Source organism: Bufo bufo, chromosome 6, assembly GCF_905171765.1.
Source record: "Bufo bufo chromosome 6, aBufBuf1.1, whole genome shotgun sequence".
Classification (NCBI taxonomy): Eukaryota; Metazoa; Chordata; class Amphibia; order Anura; family Bufonidae; genus Bufo; species Bufo bufo.
This window is the reverse complement of record NC_053394.1, coordinates 257,161,209-257,177,991: the sequence shown is the minus strand read 5'-3', so window position 1 is coordinate 257,177,991 and position 16,783 is coordinate 257,161,209. Positions and strand designations below refer to the sequence as shown.

General features: G+C 40.7%; 1 protein-coding gene across 14 annotated transcripts in view; it reads left to right on the top strand.

Annotated features, from left to right (window-relative positions):
* COL13A1 (collagen type XIII alpha 1 chain) overlaps window positions 1-16,783 on the top strand; it is a 263,539-nt gene that overhangs the window by 220,115 nt on the left and 26,641 nt on the right. For all 14 annotated transcript variants that reach the window (XM_040436364.1, XM_040436362.1, XM_040436356.1 and 11 more), the window contains 5 exons: window positions 34-60; window positions 554-634; window positions 6,816-6,869; window positions 8,368-8,421; window positions 12,846-12,872. In XM_040436364.1, the coding sequence (XP_040292298.1) occupies window positions 34-60; window positions 554-634; window positions 6,816-6,869; window positions 8,368-8,421; window positions 12,846-12,872 (243 nt within the window). The remainder of the gene's footprint in view (window positions 1-33; window positions 61-553; window positions 635-6,815; window positions 6,870-8,367; window positions 8,422-12,845; window positions 12,873-16,783) is intronic.

The window sequence follows — 16,783 nt, the reverse complement described above, 5'->3', positions numbered from 1 at the left end:
TTCCTAATACTACATGTATATATTCTTTTAAAGGGCCCTCCTGGACTTCCTGGACAAAAGGTAAATACATATGTAATAAAATAATCATATTTGGATTAATGTTTCCATTATTACTGGTATGGATTGCACATGCTTGCAACAAGGCTTTAGCCATAATTTGAGTATGATGAATGCCTTTTATATATTTTTTATTTTATTAAAGAAACAGGAATTCAAACAGAAAAGACCCCACTATATACCCATGTATTGTAAGAGGTTCCTGTAACAGAAAGTTTGCCTGCTATACGAAAAAGTGGGCAGACTGGTAATGGAGCTCATCTGGTCACCCAAACTTTGGCTTGAATAGACTGACAAACCACGAGGATAAATTCTCATAGTTATTCACAGAAAATATATACAGTATCTATATCTGACTTGACCAACAGTGCCCTGTATCACTTCCTTTGTATCTTCTAAGCTCAAGGTTACATTTTTGTATTGACACTAGAAGTAAAAGCTTCTGCTCTTGACTTGTTCTCATACACTTACTATGCTGTAATTCTATTATATGTAGGGTGAAGTAGGAGAGAGTGGTATGAGAGGAGAAAAGGGCAGCCCGGGAGAGAAAGGAGACAAAGGTCCTTTGGGTTTACCAGTAAGTATATGATAGCCATGCTGTTGTCTTTGAGCCTTAGCTGACTGTATTTGATGAGGCTTGCCAGTGTCTTTTATATTAGCAACTTTTTTCATGCCATGCAGTGTATGATACGCAGATTTGTAGCAACAAGCTTTTCATCCAATACGGAAAACATTTAATTGTTCTCTTCTTAGTTAGAGTACATCTGCTTATTTACTATGTCTTTCCTAAAAACAGGAAATGGTTAAATTACAGATCCTATAGGAGTTGTCAACTATCTTTCCCAGACTCCTAAATGGCAAATTTGCTTAGTTATGCACAGAGCCGTATTTGCCACTAGGCACAGAAGTCCACTGCCTAGGGCAGCACGTGGCAGGTGCCAGCTGACAATAGTATAAATTAAGGGAGACATTTATTATGAATTTTATGGCACTTTTTGCCGTATTAATGTCGCAGATTTTGTTGCAGTGTTTTTTTGCGGCAAAATCTGTGACTTTTCCCAAGTGCCAAGAAAAGGGGGAGTTGCGTAGGTAGAGAAGAGGACGGGCCAGCTTGCCCAGTTTTTGGTGTGGAAAATGACTTAAATGCATGCCAGCAAGGGAGCTGGCATATATTTTAGTATGTCACACAGCCTGCTGGAGGTAGCGCCAAGTTTTAAGAAGGCCTGCGCAGAGGGACCAAGACCGGCTTCTAAATCATCAGTCATAATACATCTCCCTCTAAATACATACATTTAGTACTCCCAGCAGAAGGAGCTCTTCCTCCAGGTTCTCTTATAGACACAGGCTTATATATCACTGCCATTCAGGAGCCTGGAAAATCTCATTACACACCTTTATAGAACCTATAATTGCAGCCATTTCCTGTTAAAGGGGGTGTCCGTGTTATAAAAAAAATATAGAAAAAAAGCAGGGAAGGTGATACATTTAAAAAAAAATATGTATACTCACCAGTTCTTGGCTACACAACATGATCTTGTCTGCACTGATCATGTTACTGTATACCAAATTTGATCTCCGCAGCCAGTCATTGGCCTTAGCAGTATATGGCGCAAGACCGCAGAAGCCAGTGATTAGTTGCAGTGTGGTGTAATGACACATCATAGCTGCTTTCATAAAATCAATGCCCTGGTCAGAAGGAATGGAGTGGCACTGCTAGAGCAGAGAGGGTTTGAACCAGTGAGTAAGCATTCTTTTACTGTATAACACCTCCTCTACCCTTTTTTATTTTAACTTGGTCCACCAAGAAACTGTAAATACAGCTAATTAGAATTTGAACCTGACATTTAGATAAAAATAATCATCATAGGGATTGAGCAACTGCTAAGCATTAATATCTTTTATTTGAAATTAGCACATAAAAATAGTATTAATACTTTTCACTAGAATTGTTTATCTGCTGTTGCATTGTATTTTTGTTACTATGTGTGTTTTTGATTGCTTAAGCCAATTTTACATTTAAGTATGATAATGTATTGTGCTAATAATAAGCATGTTTTGGTACAGAGAAAATTGTGTGGTTTAACCCCTAACTTCACAATCTGGTTTTCTGATATATCATCCACATGCTTTTGTTAACTTAATACAAGTGCTTACAATTAATAGATTTTCTCATAATAATTCCTTCCAAATAACCAATGCCATATATGTACAGGAAACTACGCAAACATGTGTTCTTTGTCAAATTATAAAACGTAATGAATATAATCTTATAAAACTTAAATATTTGCTTCCATGCGAATAAGGAGGCTTCTGACGAGGAGCATTTAGGTAGGATACCGTTTTTTTTTAAATATCAGGAATCAGGATTTTACCTTCTTTATTCCGATGGCTGGTCAGTCTACTGGATGATCAGTTGCGATAAAGACATGATGAATAAAGGGACATTCGCTTAAAGTTGTAAATCGACCACATATAAGGTTAGGGCTGCACCAAAATTTTTGATATCTCACTACAAATAAATTCCTGTGAATGCATTGAGTAGCTTGGAAATCTCTTCAAAACTGCTCCAGTCAAGCGAGTCACTAGCAATGCTGGGATTTAAAAAGGAAGATATTTTTTTAGAAAATATCTTGGAGATAGCCCAGTAAGGTTATGACCACACTATAGAAGAGAAATTTACTACAAAAAGTCTAGTTGTAGCCCTAGCGTTACATATATTTAAAGAGGTTTCTGGGAGTTCAACATTGATGGTTTATCCTCCGGATAAGCACTACAGCTTCTTCTTAGGCTAGTGATGTTACGTTCATGGGTCATGTAGCTTATTTGCAGCTCAGTCCCATTCAGCTACTACATTATGTATGGCACTGTGCTTGGTATGCTGTGAAGGGGCTGCAGTGCTCACCGGAGCACCACAGTCTCTTCAAGCAGCTGAATAGAAGGAGCCTGGGACTCTCTCACCCGCACCGATCAGATGTTGATGACCTATCCTGAGGTCACAACATTGATCTCCTGGAAAATACCTTTAACTGCACCCATGGAAACAAACAGAACTCAAACTTGCTGTATTTAAATACTTCAAGAATGAACTTTGTATGTGGAGAGCATTTATTTTGCAATACTTTAATTTAAAAAATATATAATTGGTGAGGTATCTGGGATTTGAAACTACCACTGTTAGATGGAATGAGCCAGCTTCAGCTCCTGTTAGATTCTGCAAGCTTTACTTGGAGAGCTTATAACCTGTCCCAGAGCCCTGAATCTTAAACCCCATAAATGAAACCTTCTGCCTATAAGATGTATCAGATGTTTAATAACATGTACATCTTGTAGGCACAGAGGACTGGGGAAGCACTTTTATTTTCGATTGTATCAGACCACTCCTGTAATCATTTACATATCTGCCTGAGACATCACTGCATGCTGAGTTTTGCAGCAATCCTACATTTCTATCTGGGTGCAGTATTTCTATTGTCAATGAGTGTATTTCGGTTTTAACATTGAAAGCCTTTATGCTTATTTTAGCCCCAATACTAAGTGGCCAGTAATAACAATCTTGTTTCCAAAGTACTTTATAGTCTATAGCTCATTAACACCACAGACAATAACACAATGGATACACATTGCAAATATATCTCTGACCTCACTTCCTGCTCTACCTGTTAACCCTCTCCACACATAATGTCTTCTGCTCCAAAAGTAGACAACTAAAATGGAGCAGGGGGCTCTCAGTAATACCAGTATTCTGGGCAGCGTGCATCAGGGAGGGCACAGAGCAGTAAGTTTTGGGTTTCTTCAGCAAATAGCTACAGAGCGAGTGATGTCATCATAGAAGGTGCCATTTTGTAAACTTCTCCTATAGAGTCCATTAGCATGCAGCCATTTTGTTAGCCTTGTGGTATTGTGTCAATTATAGAGTACTTTGGAAATTTTAAGGAACAAAAGTAAAATAATCAATGGCCCTGATATGCTAAATTACTGTAGTAGCTCCATTCCACTAATCATGAAAATTAAGCAAGAGTTTCAAATTAACAATAAATGCAAATTAGCCTACGTTCTACTCAGGTCAACTGGAAAGGGACTTAAAAATGTACAGATCTATACATGTGGCCTTACATATGTATTGAAGGCGTAATTGTATCATTGTGTATACTCAGACGATATGATATCTTTGTGCTGTAATAACACGTATAATTTTTAACTTGTATCCCTTGTTGTCATTAATCATAAGGGAATATAAGTGTATGTATGTTTTCAGTTGCTGCTTCACTCACTTTCCCCTCCCTCATTGTTCCCCCCCCCCCCTTCCATTCTCCTGTCCATTCCATGTGTATTTTACATTCTGCCCTGCTGACAGGGTGCCTCAGGTTTAGACGGCAGAATTGGTCCACCGGTGAGTCCTAACTCCATTAAACTAACCTACCTACCTACCTACCTACCTTTCCTTTTACCTTGCCTTGCCCCATCTGCTCATAACTGCAGCCTGTTCACTATCATATGGCTCCCCCCAACCTACAAGCAACATAAGAACTCAGTCTGATTTACATTTTCTTGTGACAGGTTTCCAGTAGTTTCCTTAAATTCAGTAGAATATTGCCATTTAAGCAATGAAACATACATACCATTTGCTATGTAATCAGGTAAAAGATGACTCTTGTGCACGGTGGGAATACTTTTGCAACTTAAAACTGACTATAGATTGCTCTTGGGAGTTCCTGACATTTTCAGTAGGTCTAGCATCAACCTAATGACTATTGGTATTGTCAGGCACTTGCGAGTCACTTCTCACAGGAAACATAGAATTCCCTTTGGAGGTTTTCCAGCTAGTTGCTGTAATATTGTCCCAAGGTAAGCAGGACCACAGGTATTGGTCTACCACAATACTTGTCATGCTTGACTACAAAATATGGAAATCCAGCCTTACACATGATAATCCTTAACTCTTCAACACTCATTAGGAGACATTTGTTAAAATGCATATTATTAGAAGGTCCACTTTATTTCACCACTATTGTAGGGTTTAGTTTACTGCTCTGTATCCCCTTGAATCTTTCCTCTTGTTATTTTACAAAACAGTCTAATCTACAATAATCTCTTACTAAATTTTTGCAAAGTCCTGCAAAATTGTTACATGAAAATAGAATAAATCACATTTTCCTTGTATTAAACATTCATTAAGGAGTTTTCTGGGTTCAGAATATTGATGGCCTTTCCTCAGGATAAGCCATCAATATGAGATTGGTGAGGTTCCAACTCTTGGCACGATCAGCTCTGTGAAAGGGTTGCAAATGCTTAAGTCTATTCATGGTATACATGGATCCGTCTACCTGCACGCCGTCTACTTAGTAGCTGCAGTGTAGGATTTTGAAGCTTCATCAAGCGCAAAGACCCCTTCAGCTGATTGATGGGGATGCCGAGTGTTGGACCCCCAAATTTACTGTTAAAGGGGTTCTCCGGGCTTTTAATATTGATGACCTATCCTCAGGATAGGTCATCAATATCAGATTGGCGGGGTCCTGCCATAGACATTGCAGCAACGAGCAGGAAGAGAGCCGAAAAAACGGCACGTGCACACTGCGGGCCTTCCCTTCATACAGCTGATCGGCGGGGGTGCCGGGTGTCAGATCCTCGCCGATCTGATATTCCTGAGGATAGGTCATCAATTTTAAAAGCCCGGAGAACGCCTTTAAACCAATTAATGTAATGATACCTTTCATTTAGCGATTGGTTGCTTCATTCTAGAGACAAAGTACTTTTAATTCATGTGCAGATAAGCAGTTAAGTGCACCGAGGGTGGACCCAAACCACTCTGTACACGCTGACTCCTCCTTCTTCCTCTGTCAGCCCCTCCTTCTCCTTCTTGCATAGTCATCTCACCTGGCCCTGTCAATCAAGATGGAGAAGGAGGGGCTGACAGAGGAAGCAGGCAGAGCAATGGGGCACAATATGGCTAGTGTCTGCCCTTAATGCATTTAATTGCTCATTTGAATATGAATTAAAAGTACCTCTGAAAGATATCATTACATACAGCAGAGCTAGTCTTACAACGCACTGTGCCTGGTTTAACAGTTAATTTCCTGATGACGGACTCCCTTTTAGTGCTTTATTTTAACCACTGATCCAAGCTGTCTATAATTCCATTACTATGGTGAAACTATTGACGTATTATTCAAGGAATTAGTATTCTGTGTCGAGGATCTGAGATGACTGTTGTGCTGAAATAAATTATTATATGGGAACAATAACCCCATCCTGAAATACTGACTATGGATTAGTTACTACCTCAAGTGTTTTTAGTATGAGGGGAATCATTGTCAGAAGTGAAAACCAAACTGGCCTGACCTTTTGATCTATATGAATGCATACATTTCTGCAGCATGGTGATTTTCAAATTGCATGCTAAGCTACCTTCTTGAAATGATGCAAACTCCTTTCCTTTTTTTAATAATCAATTTTAATTTGTATCAGTGGGAATGCTTAAATATGTAACTAAACCAATATGTCTTCATCAAGTTACCATTTTCAGCTTTGAGTTAGGATGACAGTTTAGATGTATTCGGAGGTATGGATATATATTTAGGTTAAATGTTCAGATGTTAAGTCTCACTTGTCTACTTTTTCCTGCTTGGACTCAATGCTGAAAATTGTAACTAGCCAAAGATAACTCGACTGGCTGCCCAAAAGCTTCTACTTGCTTGTTTTCCAACTGCCAAGACCTAAATAATGACTGCATGATAACAACCATTTTTGTTGTGTAATAGGGGACCCCCGGACCAATTGGTGTTCCAGGACCAGCGGGACCAAAAGGAGAGAGGGTAAAATAAACATATTTTATGTTGGTAACTACCCTGAGGATGTGAATCTAGAGGACGCTGGAGAGTATCCTAAACATAGGATTGTAAAGGACCCTAAGGGTGCATTCACACGTCCGCAAATGAATCCGCATCCGTTCCGCAATATTGGGAATGGGTGCGGACCCATTAATTCTCTATGGGGCCAGAAGAGATGCGGAGAGCACACTATGTGCTCGCCACATTTCCGTAGCACGGCCCGAAACTTCCGGGCTGCGGCTCCGCGAAAAAATAGAACAAGTCCTATTCTTGTCCGCAATTGCGGACAGGAATAGGCAGTTCTGTAGGGTGTGCCGGCCGGGTAAATTGCAGATCCGCTATACACTACAGACATGTGAATGGACCCTATAGGTGTCCATATACATTTGATAGAAGATGGTTGTACAGCAGTTGAACAAACAGTCATCTGGTGAATGTTTGTTTAGAGACTCGGTCATCCATATTGCCCGCTACAGTTGTTTAAGCCGCTCATACACTTTGGATGAATCGGGGCGATGGACGACAGATCTTTCTGGGAACATTCTTTCACAGAAAGATTTTTCTTTCATGTACAATGAAAGATCTTTCTTCCAAGTATCAGACAAAAATACTAAACATAGCCGACTTCTTTTCAGATGATTAAGGGTATGTCATTGATTGGCTAAAACAATTGTTCGTTGTTAAATTACAACCAATCAAAGTTTGTTTTGGTTGAAATCATCCGTTTTGATCAACTTTAGACTAATGTGTATGGCCACACATTCATCACTAACATATTCATCACACCCATCCAAAAGAAATGGCTTCTATGTACAGAACAAATTAAAAAAAAAAAAATAGCTGTCGGCCTAACAAGCACTTGTGTACGAACAGCTTTATCTAAACATGGGTGTGCCGAGGGTCCTTTTCAGTCATATCTTTGGGCCATTTTCCAGTGCCCTTTATCTGTATGCCCTCAGAGTAGATATTAATAAAAACCCAGTATTTCAAAAGACAACCTGAATGTATATCTAACTGGAAAAATTTCATGTATTCGTTTTTAAAAATCAATATATAAAAACATTTTTATTGAGCCATGATACTGCGTTGTTTACTATGTGTTAATAACTGCATCAAAGTTAATCATAAAATAGGAATCGTACTAGTGATACTTTGATGTCCTTAAAAAGTTTGATTTGCTTTGGTCTTAAGTGCATGTAGAATTATACTTCAAATCAGCAAATGGGATGAGTAAAGGACCTGATGTACCATCTTTTTGTGAGGTGACAAAGACTATATCATCTACTGAAATGTTGAATCTCAGGCTGAATCCACCGTCTTACTTATCCTGATGGTGATGCAAATGTTGCTGCTCGGGTACATAGATTCAGCTGTTCTACACGAGTGTTCAACTGTATAAAAGTAAAGTGAAAGATTACAACAGGATAATTGCATTTATATGATTTTCTGATGCTAAATTATATTTTATAAATTGGTTCTACAGGGCAATAAAGGAGATCCTGGTGTTACAGGACCAACTGGACCAGTGGGGCCACCTGTACGTATACTAGCTAAATGATATATATGTATGAATTACGGTACATGTATGCTATCTGGTCCCCCATTTGTCTTTATGGACTTGGTCCTTAGGGTACAAACCCGGACTTAGGAAGTCTAGTGTCATCTATTTTTGACTAATCACATGGGATCCTTTTTTACTACAGAGCAGTGGTGTGCCTAGGGTATTTGGCACCCTGGGCGGGTACTTTCTCTGGCATCCCCCCTTCCCTCCGCCGAAACCATAAAAAAACTTTATTTTTACATTTAAATATACTAAAATATTTATTTTGTTTGAAATAAAAAAAATTATCGGTAGTAAACAGAAAATTGCTCGTAAATGAAAATTTAAAGGGAATCTGTCACCATGAAAATACAATGAAAGCTTGGTATTACACATTTTGTGAGGGAAGGTGAAGAAAAAACGGCTGTTTTTGCACAGCTTTTATATATATATATTTTTTACAGGTTCACGTGACTAGGCGGATCATGTTATATTTTTATAGAGCGGGCTGGAGTTTTCACTGATGCCGGTGCACCCTGCCCTGATAGCAGGGGCTCAGCGGTCAGTGACAGCCGGACCCGTGCCGCTGATCGTATGGCACAGCTCCCGCACCTGCCCGATCAGCCCGCCATACCTGTACAGCGCTGGGACTCAAGTCACGTCCTGCAGCGCCGTACAGGTACGGCACTGGTATCCTACAGGTTAATAAGTATGGTCCTTTCCCATCCATATTTGGGCCCCTTGTAAATTTCTGCCCTGGCACTGACTGGCAGCAGCCTTGTGACTCCTCAACACCCCTCCCCGCCATTGAAAATTCAAGGCAGCAAGGCCCCTAACTGAAAAAATACCTGTCTAGTCTGCTGCCTCTTGCCTGCACACTGTTCTCCCACAGCGTCACTGTGACTGTCTGCACCACTCCTAACTGCCACACACCACAGTGCCACTGTGACTGTCTGCACCACTCCTAACTGCCACACACCACAGCGCCACTGTGACTGTCTGCACCACTCCTAACGGCCACACACCACAGCGCCACTGTGACTGCACCACTCCTAACTGCCACACACCACAGCGCCACTGTGACTGTCTGCACCACTCCTAACTGCCACACACCACAGCGCCACTGTGACTGTCTGCACCACTCGTAACTGCCACAGCACCACTGTGACTGTCTGCACCACTCCTAACTGCCACACACCACAGCGCCACTGTGACTGTCTGCACCACTCCTAACTGCCACACACCACAGCGCCACTGTGACTGTCTGCACCACTCCTAACTGCCACACACCACAGCGTCACCGTAACTGTCTGCACCACTCCTAACTGCCACACACCACAGAGCCACTGTAACTGTCTGCATCACTTATAACTGCCACACACAACAGTGCCATTGTGACTGTCTGCACCACTCCTAACTGCCACACACCACAGTGCCACTGTGAATGTCTGCAGCACTCCTAACTGCCACACACCACAGTGCCACTGTGCCTGTCTGCACCACTCCTAACTGCCACACACCACAGTGCCACCGTGACTGTCTGCACCACTCCTAACAGCCATACACCACAGTGCTACTGTGACTGTCTGCACCACTCCTAACTTCCACAGTGCCACTGTGACTGCCTGCACCACTCCTAACTTCCACAGTGCCACTGTGACTGTCTGCACCACTCCTAACTGCCACACACCACAATGCTTTTTGCAGGCTCAGCTCGACGGCAGTGTATCTGCAGACACACACAGTGACACACACAACTTTGGTGAGGTGGTCACTTCACTAGAAGGCACAGGCTGCAAAGCACAGCTGTTTTCTTGCTCAGGAGCACTGGAGCAAGCAGCTAAAAGGAAGATGGGAGGTTTTACGGCCTGGAAGGTGAGCGGCGGCCGGCAGTGAGCATACAAGTGAATTAGGCATGAGCGCGCTCCCTGGCTTATCAGAGTGCGCACGCAGGGGCAGATTAAGTATATCATAGGCCAAGGGCTGTTTACCCATCTTGGGCCTCCTCTGTCCATTAGCCCCAACCATCCTCTCTTTCGCGTTGTGCCCCATGTTTATTTTTTTCTGGTAAATATTAAAGAAAACTATGCCATGTATATAGTGTCGTTGCCCATTACCCCTGAGGATGCCAGGGATCTGGCAAACATTATGGGGGCAGCGTATGAAGCGATTTTAGAGGATGGCTATCGTCAATGCTGACCCTAAACCAAATTATCAATTTGATTAATCAATGAAAAGGAAGCAATAGAGGGACGAGTGGTGACAGTGAACAGAACCACATCCCTGGTGCAGGAGTGAACGCAGAATAATACACTACGATAGCTCGCTGGTGTTTAGTGGTCGGAGGACTTTTAATGAAATAGATTGGAATTATTATTACTGATTATAGGATAAATGGCAGTTTTTATTTAGGAGAACCTAATACCCTTCATTTATCTAGGTCATATTTGTTGAATTGATGTCTATCGTATAACACCCCCAGCCCCTCATAGTGTATAGCGTACAACACTCCGCAGTATACAGTGTAATACCCCACAGTATACAGTATATAACACCGCCCAGTATACAGTGCCCCACAGTATGCAATACATAGTATACAGAACCCCACAGTATGCAGTATGGCACCTTATAGTATACAGTACCCAACAGTATGCAGTATAGCACCCTATAGTATACAGCACCCCACAGTATGCAGTATAGCACCCTATAGTATACAGCACCCCACAGTATGCAGTATAGCTCCGTATAGTATACAGTACTCCACAGTATGCAGTATAGAACCCTATAGTATACAGCACCCCATAGTATACAGTATAGCACACTATAGTATACAGTACCCCACAGTATGCAATATATAGTATAGCACCCATAGGATACAGCACCCCACAGTATATAGTACCCCACAGTATGCAATACATAGTATAACACCCCACAGTATGCAGTATAGCATCCTATAGCATACAGTATAGCACCCCACAGAATACAGCACCCCACAGTATACAGTATATAGCACCTTACAGTATACAGCACCCCACAGTATACAGTAGAGCAGTATAGCACTGCACAATATACAGCACCCCACAGTATACAGTAGAGCAGTATAGCACCCAACAGTATACAACACCCCATGCTATACAGCACCCCAGACTCTACAGTAGCTTACAGTATAATAGCATAACAGCCCCTGTCACCTTTTCCTGATTGAATCTTCACAAACAAAAACTCCACAATTATGGCAAACTTCTCCTGCAGCAACACTACTGGTAGAGAGAAAGGACTTTTGACTACCTCATAGCCATGTGACCAGTAATATCGATGTTACTGGTCACATGGTGATGATTTCATCAAAGGTCCTTTCTCCTAAGAGAATCACAGCTCTCCTTCCTTGCAGAGACATTGGGCCAGGCGCTGCTGCTTATCCCGCCTGAGCCATTCATTAAATGATTCAATGAATGGCAATGGCAGGATGCACTAGCGCTGTTTGACTCTCAGTCAGAGGCTGCCGCCTGCCTCTGATTTCTGAACTCTCTCACAGTTTGCTACCCCCATGTATAGCCTGCAGCCTAACACCCAAGGCGGACCGAAACCCCCCTAGGCCCACCACTGCTACAGTGGTCCCTCAAGTTGCAATACTCATTTGTTCCAGGACAACCATTGTAAGTTCAAACCATTGTACCTTGAGTTTAGTTTACGTAATTTGTCCCAACGCTTCAAAAGGTCCAGTCAAACTAATAAAAAATAAAGATTAAATTCAATTAAGCAGATCACTATTAGGGACAAAGTAAGCCCTTCATATATGAAAGTCAGAAATAGCTACTGGAAGCTGTAACTTGGTATGTAGAGGAGAGGAGCTTCTTCAGGATCCTGTACAGTACACAAACAGTGTACAGTAATAATAAAATGGAGCCTCCCTCGTCTGGTATCCAAAGGAGCAACTTATCCTGGTACAGGTCAAGAGCAAAACAGGACATGTAGTACTTTACTATACTGTAGAGAGGCGCTACTAGACAGCCAATCAGTGCATGCATTTCAGTTATACAAGATGTTCAACTGTGAAAGGCCCATACTGGTTGGCTGGATCTTCCAGTTAATCTCACATGCCACAGTTTGGAAGCGTCTGTGGTATTGTATGAATGTGGTTTTAAGTTACAATGGCCTAGAAAATTTTGTTTAAAAAAATTAATACATTTACCTAATATTTAATTAGTAACAAATATGTGAAGATATAGCTTATTAGAACCTATGAGTCATCTACAACAAATTCAATGTGAGGTTACCATCTTCTGTGGTATAAGGACATGGTATATTGATAACTTATTTGTGTTATTCCTTCTTGGATGGGGTATTTCTAAGCATTTGTGGCCAAAAAGATCTGCTAGTGCTTGTATATCAATGAAAAACGAAATACTTGTCTTTTACAGGGACCTCCTGGTGAGAAGGGAAGTCGGGTAAGAATGGTTCACTTGAATCTATTACTAATGCCTTATTAATAAGGTGGAATGATTGTGGGCTGACATAACCTGACAACAGCAGTACACAAAAAGTATATTCACTTACATCCACTTTACATGCACATGATAGATACAAATCATTACAGGATTGTAATAAAAATAAAACATTATCAATTAGAAAGCAGTTTTCCTATTTTCCTTCAAGTTATAACTGCACCCTGTACAATGTAATGACCGCATGCGCATTACACTTTTACGCTGTGCTATTCCTTGATGTGGATCTGTGTGCTTTGGGATGGAAATCTGCTTATATCCTTATTTTTATATTTTGCATGTTATATATATTGAATAGAACAAAATGCCAGCTGTCTTGAAGCATGTCTCATACGTCAGCATAAAAACAGAAGGCATCTTATTATAATCATTCCACCTTAAATGATTTAAAGGAAACTGTTATCAAGATATATAAAAACACTAGTGTCAGTGTTCGAAATTCACAGTGAATAGATTCTATATAATATCCAAGAGAATAGCAATAGGGGCTACAGAGACCTTCTAGTAGATAGGAAGACCCCAGTACTAGAAACGGCACATGGTAGTCGGGGGCCCTGTTAAAGATTTCACAATGTGGCCCAGGAGTCGCAAATTACTCCTCTGATATCCCGGTTCTATAGAAATCCTATATAGTCTATTGCCATTGTTTTGTACTTAAACATCTTTTTTGAATTTTACATACTAGGACAAGCTGATGTAATAAACGTCACGTATGGTGGACCGCAATAGTTCAAAAGACCAAAATATTGCATAGTTTCCTTAAGGCCCCTTTCACACGGGCGAGTATTCCGCGCGGATGCGATGCGTGAGGTGAACGCATTGCACCCGCACTGAATACCGACCCATTCATTTCTATGGGGCTGTTCTCATGAGCGTTGATTTTCACGCATCACTTGTGCGTTGCGTGAAAATCGCAGAATTCTCTATATTCTGCGTTTTTCACGCAACGCAGGCCCCATAGAAGTGAATGGGGTTTGCGTGAAAATCGCAAGCATCCGCAATCAAGTGCGGATGCGGTGCGATTTTCACGCACGGTTGCTAGGAGACGATCGGGATGGAGACCCGATCATTATTATTTTCCCTTATAACATGGTTATAAGGGAAAATAATAGCATTCTGAATACAGAATGCATAGTAAAACAGCGCTGGAGGGGTTAAAAAAATAATAATAATTTAACTCACCTTAGTCCACTTGATCGCGTAGCCCGGCATCTCCTTCTGTCTCCTTTGCTGAACAGGACCTGTGGTGAGCATTCATTATAGGTCAAGGACCTTTGATGACATCACTCCGGTCATCACATGGTACGTCACATGATCTTTTACCATGGTGTACCGGAAAACCCATTTAAAAGAAAATCACAACAGAAATGTGATATAGAAGTTATAGAGGGCAGTCCCTGACAATCTACAATCTATACAATCTCAGAAATATCTTCATGACAGCTTTCCTACTGAGTATATTAAAATATTTTATTTTATATGTCATGTTATGAATTGTTACTGAACAAAAATAAAACTTTCTTTGCACTTTTCATTTGGTTTCCCAGTAAAACTGCCAGAAATAAGAAAGAAACCTGACAGGCTGTCATTAGTAGGGATTGTCAGGCGGGTAAAGATCTTTAAATAAAGGCTCAGAATAAAAGCAATACTTACCAATCCCCCAATCCTCCTGTTTCAACACTGCCTGGGTCCCCACTGGTTTTCCCCTCCTGGTCTTCCTCAATAATGACAAAATGACAGGTCTGCAACCAGTGATTGCTTAAAAGGAATCTGTCACCATGAGCTTGGACTATTATCTGCAGTTAATCATGGGTAGCACAGCTTTTTATTTCCTACTGCTCCCCAGTCCCTCACAGTCAGCATTTAAAGCTCTGATGAAATACATTGTTAGGGTGCTGATGGGGGGCAGTAGGAATAAAAAATGGTGATCTGGATTCCTTATATGCAGTACTACTCATGTTTTGCAGATAGTAGTCCAGAGTTGTGGCGAATGTTGAGAAGGACAAGGAAGATAGACTGGAGGGGAACCAGGATGCACCCAAATAGGAGCGGCGAGGGATTGTTAGTATTGCATCTCTTATTTTTTATTTTTTAACCCATTCAGAGCCTTTTGTGGAAAATATTTCCTGTAAAGTCCGATACAGAAAATTCTGTGTGATAGGAGCATCTGTAGATTTTGAAGCATACATTCCTGAACAGAAGCTTTGTGTAATGTTGTGGTCTACAGTGGCCACAGGTTACTGGAAACACCAAATGAAATGTGTTCACTCTGCACTTGTGCAATCCAGTCTTGCTACATTTCCTTTTCACTTGGCGTGTGTATTTTCTTTGCTTTTCACAGGTTCACCTTTGTCCCCTTTATCCTTTTCATTAACTCGTGCCTATTTACCTGGGTCTTTCCTCCAACCTCCTCCATTTTTCTCCTGGATTATCCTTTCTTTGTTGAAGTTCCCTCTCCTTGGTTTTAATTCCCCTGCTTTTCACATCCTATATTCATTCTGCAAACCACACATGCCTTACTGTAATTGCTTAATCATTTCCTACATTTTCTAATTTGCATTAAACAGACATTTAAGCTTCTTCCACAATATAATGCAAAAATAAATAAACATAATAAACAGTGTACAATCCTTTCTAACATAGCTAAGAACAAGAAACATGCAAGCATCGCTTGTCATCAATAATGTACATTTACCACGTTACAACTAGAATGTCCTCATTTGCTGTCTAAATCATGCTGTTTATATGCCTCTGATATCTGAAATGACCAGCATTAAATTGCACTAAATACAGTACATGTGAAAAACTCAATTAGTACTGCTATTCCGAACACACTATGGTAGATAAAGGCAATTTAACTCGTCACAGAGGGTGAGAATTGCATTTACATGCAGCAGTCACCTATGTTTTATGGGATTGCTTGTCCCCATGAAAAATTATTGTTTATGGGCAGTAGATCACCGTTTACACAGCATAATCTGCTGCCCAGAAATGATCATTTTAGTACCTGCATCAGCAATGTTTCGATGAACGAATGTTTGCACATACATCAGGTAAACAGCGGCACCTTTACACAGGACAATTTTCAGCAACAATAATGATAATTGCCCCAATGGTTGGCCCATGTGAAAGGGCCCTAACAGAATTTATAAAGTACCAGCCCATGCTTCTTATTGTCCAGTGTAGCCTTATATCAAAAAGTAGTCAGAATATAAATTGGAGCAGTTACTCATAGAAACCACTACAATTCCCCTTCTCAGATTAAAAAAATTAAGAGAAGCACTCTTATTGGTTGACTTTTTAAACTGAAAAATCATTTCAAAACTTGGATCCGAACTCAGCTTTGGTTCCGAGGAACCGAAGCCGAGTTTGGTTCCAAGTTTTAAAATGTTTTTTTTCAGTTTAAAAATCAAGTACCAAAGTTTTTCACCAAAGTCTTGTAAGACTTCGGGAATAACTGACTTCGCCTCATCAAAGGCCGTAAATTTTAATGCTGTACGGAGACAGATCTCCGTACAGTATTAAACTGAAGTTTTGAGCAAAGCGACTTCGGATCTAGGATCCGAAGCTTGCTTAGCTCATCACTAGTTGCTCTGCTTCACATTTGTGCTGCAAGGTGGACCTTTACGTTAACCATCCCTTCCGCCAGTGTACATCATTGACAGATTAGTCATAATGAGTAGATTTTTGACAATGAGAAGTATGGGTGATTAGAGGATATATCATGTTGACATTACATAAATTCAGACTTCAAATAATCTCTTTTGATTTTACTAAATAATTGTACAGTTAACTACCAAATTAATAGAAACAGGAATACCATGTCTGGCAAACAGGCTCAGGAGCACTTGGAA